General features: G+C 32.2%; 1 protein-coding gene and 1 long non-coding RNA gene across 6 annotated transcripts; one reads left to right on the forward strand and one right to left on the reverse strand.

Annotated features, from left to right (window-relative positions):
• Positions 1-25: 25 nt before the first annotated feature.
• Positions 26-9,617, forward strand: LOC126872509 (piwi-like protein Ago3). Of its 5 annotated transcripts, none has more exons than XM_050632569.1 (13): positions 2,811-2,969; positions 3,412-3,705; positions 4,600-4,912; positions 5,746-5,901; positions 6,217-6,415; positions 6,486-6,799; positions 6,877-7,138; positions 7,222-7,575; positions 7,645-7,895; positions 7,959-8,109; positions 8,184-8,381; positions 8,485-8,676; positions 8,773-9,617. In XM_050632569.1, exons 3-13 carry the CDS (start codon positions 4,614-4,616, stop codon positions 9,100-9,102), a joined length of 2,706 nt encoding a protein of 901 aa, XP_050488526.1. In that variant the 5' UTR covers positions 2,811-2,969; positions 3,412-3,705; positions 4,600-4,613; the 3' UTR covers positions 9,103-9,617. The 5 variants fall into 5 exon arrangements, with proteins under 5 accessions (XP_050488529.1, XP_050488526.1, XP_050488527.1 ...); XM_050632570.1 differs by having other exon boundaries at positions 2,827-2,969; positions 3,420-3,705; XM_050632572.1 differs by lacking the exons at positions 2,811-2,969; positions 3,412-3,705 and adding an exon at positions 26-1,467.
• A 174-nt stretch (positions 9,618-9,791) lies between these two features.
• On the reverse strand, positions 9,792-10,566 carry LOC126872512 (uncharacterized). The gene is made up of 2 exons (XR_007691998.1): positions 10,499-10,566; positions 9,792-10,178 (listed from the first exon to the last, which is right to left on the reverse strand). It is a non-coding gene; the product is annotated as an uncharacterized LOC126872512 (long non-coding RNA).
• Positions 10,567-10,745: the final 179 nt, after the last annotated feature.

Genomic DNA, 10,745 nt, shown 5'->3' on the forward strand with positions numbered 1-10,745 from the left:
CACAAAATTCCTTATTTCTACTAATACTCGTATCCCATACGCCTGCCCATCGACAATCATCTATTATTAACTTTATACATGTACAAAGGGGAGATGGAAACGCGAAAGTAAAATCAAGATAACGTATGTGTCACGTTTCGCGCTCCATACGGGCTGTAGCGTGAAACAGGAAAAGGAATACGTCATAACTCGCGAATAGCGCGAGCCATAACTCTCGGCAAGTGGAATTAGTAACAGAAAGCTTAAGGGAAATAAAAAATAACGTACGAATATTTTAATATCGCAACAAATCCACAAACAAACGCGCAACAATATTATCGAACGAAATTAAAACCTGCCCTAAGAATACCGAAATCGAAACAAGGAACAATGAGACGTCCGCTGAGATGCATCGCCTTGCGCGCGCTCTACCCATCACAATACCCAGTACGATAAGCAGGCAACTGTAGCGCGCCAAAGAATCAAGTATCGGCATCAGCAAAGGTAACTACGTGTCAAGGGGAGTACGACTTATCATCAGCAGAAACTAGCAGTGCAAGAGGAATGCAGCAGCAAGGGCTTCTAAAGAAGAAACCTAATACCTTCGGAAGGACGTCAGCAGAAACGAAGACTGCAGCATCCGCAGAAATAATTACGTGCCAAACTCCGCGTTACCATGGAATAAACCGTCACGTGATAATTATACCATGATAGTTTTAGTATAAATAAGCGTAGCCACTTAGAGCAGAGTTTAGTTGAGTGAAAAATTAGTCGAGAGTTAATATCAAGTTGAGCGACGAGTTTAATTAAATTTAAGAGTTTAAGAGTTGAGTTGAGTTTCTCAGAAAACTATTTAAGAGTGTAGTATCGTGGGCAAAAGGCCTAAGAGATATCGGGTGAAACATAAACCCGTCCGTCAATGTGTCGTCGGTTTCGTGGAAAAGGCCTACATAACCCTGGCTACGAGCGGTTGTGGAACACGTGCGTGGTGGGGCTAAGACAAAGGACAAAGGGATATTAAGGGAGAAAGATGAATTAACAGGCAGTGTCAGTGGAGAAGCCGCAGAGTGTTAGTTGAGAAATCAGAGAGTGCAAAATGCGTTGTCGAGAGAATGTGAGAGAGAGCGTTGGATCCGTGGTGACGAGAGTTGCAAATTAACTATCTAGTTGTCTTAATTATGGCACGTTGTTGTATTTAGTTTACGTTAAACAACCATCGTTTCCTGTTTAATCAACGTCTGTACAATCCATTTATTGTAAATAAAGTAATTGTAGCATAAGTTCCTAAAAAAGTGAACATCAAGAAGTAAATCTGAACAGCCAGTCGTTCATTGTTCGTTAGTGGTTAATCAGGAGTTAAAAGCGTACAGTACGCGAGTTGAAATCAGTCAGTCTTCAAACAGTTATACTTAAACAGTTTAATCAATATATTACTTAGTGCGATATTTCAATCCAAATAAAGTGCGATCGGTAGTATATATAAACAAGGTAAGAATTGTATACATTGTAACACTCTCTTCTCTAAAATTTTGGACTTGTAATACATTGAACATTTGAATAAAGTAAGGCGTTGACTAATAGTATCAACAAACAAGAATTATTATTGTATATTTAATTGGGCCTTCATTAAGAATATTAAATATTAAAAAGCGACCATTTCCTGTGCTAACTTGTGATCTCGTCGCGACTAAATGATTCGCGCGGATTACGGTGCCTTCAATAATCGAAGACGTCTACGGGTTTTTCGGGTCTTTGGGCAAGATTTGCGAAGCCAGATTGGTTGCCATAGAGAGTATTATTGTTACAAACAATCTTTGTTCATGCCAAAAGCACGAAGGAATTACAGAAACGAAGACCATAATACTGAGAAACGTGCAAAACATCGGTTTAAACGTTTGTTAGCTGCCGAAATTAAAGGAGAAGATGAGTGAAGCCGAAAGAATTAGGATTAATCATAGAGCAAATAGAAATTAGTTTTTAACTTTTTTTAAGTAACAGTATGATCAAAGGAAGCAATTACAAAAAATTTCTAAAATGTCTTACGGTGTATTTTAAAGTAATATATTTCATGTCTCAAATTTTCGTGTAACAATATCTACTGCAACAAATAAATTACAATTTTTCCTTAAATTTTTCTTTTGAAATTTATATTCTCTATTTGCTACTATTAGTGCTTCAAATTAGGCTACGTTAGATGTATTGAATAATGTTTTATCTTCATCTATTGTTGAGTATTCTCAATTTCAAATCATTTGAAATAAACGCCGCATAGTGTTAATTTTAAGAATGAATGGTCGCAACCACGGTCGTATAAACGATCTAGATCATGATCATATAAATAAGTCTCGACTATGATGTAAAAGACTTGGGAATTGCCATTAAATTAGCCTCTAAAATAGCTTATCAGTTCGGATATACGAATGACGCCAGCAGATAAATTTTGTCCTCAGGCCTTACTGTGAGGTCAGCAAATCTACACTGGCTAATAAAATGACCTACAAAACTTGACCTATCAAATTATCGATCTCGACCTCGGCCATAGAGGTATCAAGATAGAGTACGTGAGCGAGCTAAAAAAGCGCTATAGAAATAGAAAGAGAACGTTGCATATAGACCTCCTGTGTTCTTGTTTAATAACGCATGCACATTTGCATAATAAATATAAATACGTAAGTATAACGGTCGACTAAGGACGGGATATACGTGACATTAAATGGAACTTTGTGTCTCATGTTATAAAATATCTGTCAAAAAATCAGAATGTCTTACGCCATCTACGATATTCTGCTGCGAACATAGGAATTATTACAAACAACTCCTTAGTGATTTTATCGCCGATGGGACGTGATATTTGTAACATCAGTTTACCGACGCTGTTTTACCGATAGAATCTTTAAGAATTTTTGCCTCTATCGCCCCTCCGTATTTCACACCGGAGGTGTCGCGATCGCGAGCTTGCCATCAACCATGATATCACCAGCCACTAAAAAGTAAGTTGCACCTCCACGTAGGCCAGACGGTTGTATAATTGGTAGTCGGGCCTTTATTTTTTATTACGAAATTTCTCGTGCGTTACTATTTCCATTAACATTAAGCAAGCAGAGACAAGTCGAAGTTATAGATTGCAAAATTCGCACTTTTTTGCATTGAAAAGATTGTTGTTTAAGAATTTTAGACTTTTAGTTCCTTTAATAGTTCCAAAATAAAAAATAGTTTCACTTAATAGTTTCTAAAATGAGTTGTTAATAATAATAAAGTTGTTTATGCAATCGGGACGTGTTAAAATCGGAAAATGTTAAGAATGTAATAGGTTCTGCACGAAATTACCATTCTAATCAGATGCCGAAGTATAGGATTCTATACACTTCCTTCACAAGTTGGCATATTCTATATCATCCTCTTTGAGAATTTCCTCTCTGATCATACTTATAGTTTCATAGGAAAATTCTGTTTTAATTGAACCCACTACTATGCTGAATCGATAATGTCGCATGTGAGACGGAAGCGATATGGGGAGTCAGGTGACCCCCAAAACGTGGGACACAAAAAAAACATTGAATGTCAAGTGTTTCTCCTGTACTTGCTTCTGTATGTGAGTGTGAGACCTGTTTATATGAAAACAACCGTGACCGTGACCATGTGACCACATTCTAACTGCCAGAGATTTTCTTTCTGTCATTATATGTATATAAAAAGTAGCGGCACATATTGAAAAACATGCGACAAGTACGTACTGTTTTACACTAGTTTTCAAAGCATTTTCATACGTGGATTCTTCTTATATACTCATATTGTTTAGTAAAGGTAAAATTTTTATCTATCTATCTATCCATTTTATATCTTGTTTCCTTTTCCTTTATCATTCTTTCATGCATCTTAATAACACGTTGAAAAAGAATAGATATATTTCAAAACTTTTCCTGTAACTTTGTCATAAACATAACTTCAAATTAATATGATATGTATATGAAACATGTATGTATAATGCATTCAGCATAATTTTATTGCTTCCTATTAAAAGCTAACCTGTATTCTTTATAAATAATTATTTGAAGTAGCTTAAATGTTGTTTAATAATAAAATAAATAATAAAAAATAAAAATCGATATGGATTAAAAATTTATTTTTGTTATCGTTACATAAACAATATTCGGAATGTTAAACTTATTTTTTAAACAATTTTTGTTCTCTACACGTGTCTTGCTTTCAGAGTTCGTTCCGTATTTATTTAATTTACGAGTAATTGTATGTGTCTATTTTTTGAGTATTCTTATATAATATATTTAAATTTCCACAAAAATTTCATAAAATATATATTTCTTTTATTCATATCTTGATTAAATTATGAATCGATATATGAGAGTATAAGTTCAATATTTTACTCTGTCATAAAGCTTTATACTCAAAAAAAATTCTCATAAGGAACTTGCGCTGAAATTTTTTTTAACATTTTCAGTTTTCCCATTTTTATGTTTCATTATTGAATTATTGAATTGTTTCCTATTAAAAAACACAATAGTGGAAGTTCTCATGCGAGATTATTATATGTAGTTATCGTAATTGTTTTGATATTTTTATTTATGATACCTTCATGTAAAACAAGATTAAATTATATTACAGTATATATATGAAAAATGGAAGATCAGAGAAAGCAAACTGGTAAAGGAAGAGGAGCTATTCTTTTAAGGCTCATGAAAGAAAAGGAAAAATCTAGAGATACAGCTATAAGATCATTATCAGAAAGTCAAAGTCAAACACAATATAATGTTCCTAATCCAACTAAAATACCATCCAGTTCTAAAACAGGACATGGAAGAGGTAATTTAATAAGCACATTAAAAACAATGCTACGTGCTAGCGCATCAAGTTCTAAACCATTAGAAGTAGCTAGACCAGGTAGAGAGTTGTCAATCAACAAACCTAAAGCTGCTGGGTATGTATGCCAAATTGTAGGTATATTATTTTCAATTATATCTTTAAATGTATTTTCATCTTTCCAAAAATAGTATAATATCATACTACCTTCGGGGTAATAATTACAAAAATGTATTTGTTACGTTAAGAATCAATCATTTAATATATTATTTAATAAAATCATTTAAATTTACAAGTCTCTTTCCTCAGTTTAAGAATCATCTAAGAAAAGGGTATACCTCGCCAATTTTAATAATTTTCAAATATGTTGTTGAGATCAACATGCTGAATAACTTTTTCTTATACATATAACTGCCACTTGGGTTTAGTTTTTTGAGATATTCATAAAAATACTTTTGCTACTTTTTATCTTAGATTAGAGTTGATTTACCATTATGTATGGACATGCTGATGATATTATAGATGTGTTTTTGCTAAGATGCATCCATAATATAAACTTCATACGTATCACATTTTAATTTGTAAATGCAAGAATGTAAGAAATGAACTTAACACATAATTAGTTTAGCTATGTATATAATATCATGAAGTCTGTACATTAAGATAACCGTAAACTACCTTAAGGATAAAGAGATTAATCTAACCCAGACCAAAAATAAAAAGTACCAAAGGTGGTTTTATGAATAATTCAAATTAAAGCCAAGCGGCAATTATATGTTTAAGAAAAAGTTGCTGAGAGTTGTCTTCCCAACAATGTACATATTTAAAAGTGATTGGAATCAGTGACGTATATTCTCTTCTATATAATTACCGAAATATGCTTTAAGAAACATAAAATACATGTTACAAGTATATATATTATTAAAACGAAATAAAAATATATTTTTATAGCTTAGCTGAAAAACAATCAGACATTGCTGTACAATCTTTTGATGATGAAGGAGTATTAGGTAAATTATCCGATATAACAATACAAGAAACAACAAGTATATCTAAACCATATTCAGCATTTAAACCAAAATGTCGACAAGGAACAAGTGGAACTTCGTAAGTATTGATATATGTACAAGATGTCTCTGCAATTATGATATGATCAAAAGATAATTCCTCATTAAAAAATATGCTAAAAATACAGACTGAAGAGTTTGCATATAAGGCTCTGTTTTCAGAACACGACTGTAAATGCCACCAAGTACATGTACATTAATTCCATTTTGAAAATGAGTAATCAGTTTATACTGTCGATTTTGATCATTTTGTATTTAATGATTGCAAAGATACCTGTAATAACCTGTAATAATAAAATAAATAATAACAACAAAATTAAGTGAAACAAATTAGAAAATAGCAATAAATTTTTAGAGTACAGTTAAGTGGTAATTATATAAGCCTCAAATTAAATTCTGGAAAAGGGTTGTTCAATTATGAAGTCAAGTTTAATCCTGATATTGAGTCAAGACCACTTCGTAGAAAACTTCTTAATCAACATTTACAAGCACTTGGACGAACAAAAGTATTTGATGGAGTAACACTCTATTTACCGCATAAGTTACAGCAGGATGTAAGCAATACATCAGCAATGAGACTTTAAAAGTACACATACATAGATTTATATGGTTTGCAATTTTTAGATAACCATCCTTGAATCTATACATCCTATGGATCAGTCAAAAGTGGAATTAAAAGTAATATATAAGAAACAACAAACCATATCTGAGAACATTCCATTTTTCAATGTTTTACTTGGCCGTGTTTTACGATCGCTTAGTTTAGTTCGCATTGGCCAACATAATTTTAATCCAAAGGGAATACATCCTATACCACAACATAAATTGGAAGTGTGGCCAGGATTTGCAACAGCAATTACTGCATATGAAGGGGGTTTAAAATTATGCATAGATGCACGGCATCGTGTTATGCGTACAGAAACGATACGTGATATAATGTAAGAATTGCAAATAATTTCATAAAAAATGTAATATTATAGTTAATTTTATTTCATCGTAAAATACAACGATGCAGGATCAACTTCGGAGGTAAACCGAATTTCAAAGATGCTGTTGTAAGAGAAGTAATTGGGTTATCCGTTTTTACAAGATATAATAATAAAACTTATCGTGTTGATGACGTTGCGTGGGATAAAGATCCAACATATGAATTTATTAAAGGAACTGAAAAAGTTTCTTTAGTAAATTATTATAAGTTTCATTGGAATATAGAGATAAAAGACAAAAATCAACCACTTTTAGTTCATTGTGATAAATTTAGATCATCTACTGGTCAGGTAAGTAATGAAGTTCTTCAAGCAATGAAATATAAATGTCATTTAGTCCGTCTCAAATTCCACTGTACAAATTTTATATGTAGACACAAGAAAAAATGATATTGTTGGTTCCTGAGCTATGTTACTTAGCAAGTTTGAGCAATAGTGTTCGTTCAGATTTTAGAATTATGAAGGATCTCATGGCAGTGACTCAAATGACTCCCAATGCCCGACGTGATATAATTAGACATTTTGTGCAAGAAATACAAAATAATGATGTACCACGGGGAATATTAGCTGAGTGGGGTTTATATCTGGAACCTGATGTAATAGAATTTACAGGCAGAGTTCTTAATTCTGAGCGCGTTTCCTTTGGTCAAGGTACAAACTTTACACCTTCATCTGATCGTCCTGTAGATTGGGGTTCAACTGCATCTAGAAATGCTCCTTTTAGAATTGTAGGTACTTTTATATATTACATATTTAATAATTTGATAGTGACACTTAGAATATAATGATATTTTTAGCCTAATCTGAATCATTGGTTCATCTTGTATTGCCAAAAAGATACAAGATGTACACGAGAGTTTGCTGGTATGTTCAAAAATGTTACAAAAGTTATGGGTATGACTGTTAGAGACCCACAGATGGTTTGCTTAAAAGACGATAGAATTGAAACATATGTACAAGCACTAAGAAAGAGTTTCCAAGAAATGGCTAATCTAATGGTTATTGTGTTTCCTACAAACAGAACTGATAGATATTCTGCGGTAAAAAGGTAAAACAGTTTATACGCATGTTTTATAGTTTCCATATTAAAAATATATTCTTCAATATCTAGAGTATGCTGTGTAGAAATGCCTATAGCTTCTCAAGTAATTATGTCTAGAACTATTTCTCGTGGTGACAAATTAAAGAGCATAACAGAAAAAATTGCTTTACAAGTTATGTGTAAGCTGGGTGGAGCACTTTGGGCTTTAACTATACCTATGGTATGAGATTCACATACATATTTATAATTTCAATTTAAAGAAATAAACATAAATACAAAATTTCAATATGTTAGGACAAATGCATGATATGCGGTATAGACGTATATCATGCAGGTAATGGCCAATTAAAAGGGAGTGTTGCAGGCTTTGTAGCAAGCCTAGATCAGCTATTGACAATTTGGCACAGTAAAATCTGTATACAAGGTAAACGTCAAGAAATAGTAGATATGTTGCAAATATGTTTAATTTCGGCTGTAAAAGCCTACTATAGAGTAAGTAATCTTTAACGTTCACTGTATATATACATACATTAATATTCTGTATACTAGTTATCTGTAATACATTTGTACATATTATTATTATTTTGTTTTGCAGCGTAATACGTGTTACCCAGATCGTATTATCATATATCGAGATGGAGTTAGCGATGGACAATTAGAAATTGTTGTCAAATATGAGGTAAAACAGCTATTAGCATCATTTAAAGCTATAGAAATAAATTACGAACCAACATTAACTGTAATAATAGTTCAAAAACGCATTAATACCCGGATATTTGAGAAATCTGTAAGTGCCTAAGAAAGAAGGAAATTACATATTAACAACTTATAGTTCTTAATCATATATATATTTCTTTATAGATATATTTATATTTATTTATAGAGCTCGGGATTGAGGAACCCTCCACCAGGAACAATTGTGGATTATTACATAACAAAACCAGATGTCTACGATTTCTTCTTAGTTTCTCAAAACATACGTCAAGGAACAGTATCACCAACTCGCTATATCGTTGTATATGACAGTAGAAATATGAAGCCTGAACATATACAACGACTAACGTATAAGCTTTGTCATTTGTATTATAATTGGCCTGGTACTATAAAAGTTCCAGCTCCTTGTCAATATGCACATAAGCTTGTTTCTCTCATTGGTCAAAATATACAGCTAGAACCACATCAATCGCTTGCCGATAAATTATATTACTTGTAAGTTTTATATATGACTCAACATCCTAGGATGTTGTTAATCAGATCTGGATGCCACATGATTTAGTATAAATCATAAGTACTTATTAGACTGATATTGATATAAGGGATTTAATATGTTCACACAAATATAGTTTCATGTTTCACTGACATATAAACTTGAAAAGTATTATAGAAGAGGTAAAGCTATTTTTTTGTAAGGTACTACTAAGTCATTTTTTCTGTCATATATTAATATATGACAATAATATCAGTATTAAAACCACTGCTGAATAAGCTGTTTTAATCGGTAAGTTGTAATATTTCTTCACTCTATATAAATATAACCAAAACATTGTCAGGGGTAAAGATAGCAATTTTGCAAATTCATAAATATAATGTTATATTTGGATAAGTATAGTTTATATATATACATAAAATGTAATTTAGAAATTTTATATCATGTCCATATAAATACTTCTCAATTACTATGTATAAAATTAAACTGAACTGTTCAACAATAAAAACAAATATTTTATATTTTTGTTACAAATATAATTTGTATACTTAATTATTTAAATTTTGTTTATTAATATCCCTTAGAATATACGAATATTGTGAGGCTAATGCTTTGAATAATTACTGAATCACCATACACGCGATATGAATCACGGACAAAAAATTTCAGACTTGGGCAAGTACGAACTCTGGACCTTGTGTATAAATATCCAGTACTTCGTTTATTTCGTAAAACATGTACTTCATTAATCTACATATTATAATAAAACCACTAAAGTACATGAATAATGTTTACCTTTTGATTTCATGCAAATTTAACCATGTCCGTGTTTACTTTTTCGAGTTGTGCAATATTATGCATTACTTTTTATTAAGAATTATATTTTGTTCTTCAACACTGTATTAAAAATGATTATAGTAGTCCATTAGTATAAAGGAATTTATTTAATTGCTTATGTGTGTTTACAAACGACCCTGCCGATGAGGATCCAATACCCAGAACGATGCGAGCAAAATGCGTGTATCCATAGTCGTCCACCTTGACTTGAAAGTATGCATACATGTTCATGCAAGCGCACGTCTCTATATTATGACGCGGTATATCAGTGTGGGACATTAAAGAAAGCAATGGCGTAACAAAAATGATAATATTTAAAAATTATATCATCATAATATTTTGCATATTTTCCATTACATTGATATTTGTTATAATTGTTTCTTTGTTTATCGTTCATTGTATTCAAATAGACGTAATATCACAGACAATGTATGAAATGTCTTTTTTAAAGGATAAATGTGAAACAAGCATTCAATTGACTAAAAATTCACAAGCAATCGGTATTAATGATAAAAATAGATTGATCGATATAGTCAGAGGTTAACCCAAGTCATCGAGAACTTACATTTGTGAAAAGAATGTAGCGCAACTTAAACGAGCTCCGGAAGGATCCACCGCAATGCGGTGTTTAGTCGACACAATAGTTACGCCACTGCAAAAGAGACAACCGCATGTGTACGTAAATACGTACATACGTATGTGTATTTACGGTCGTGGCGTATCGCGTATCGAGTCGCCGCCGTCGCCGCCATTCGAGCGGTTAGCGCCTGCGTACATCTTGTTTACAACTGCGGAGCTTACCATACACATGA

The sequence above is a fragment of the Bombus huntii genome, chromosome 13 (assembly GCF_024542735.1).
Source record: "Bombus huntii isolate Logan2020A chromosome 13, iyBomHunt1.1, whole genome shotgun sequence".
Lineage (NCBI taxonomy): Eukaryota > Metazoa > Arthropoda > Insecta > Hymenoptera > Apidae > Bombus > Bombus huntii.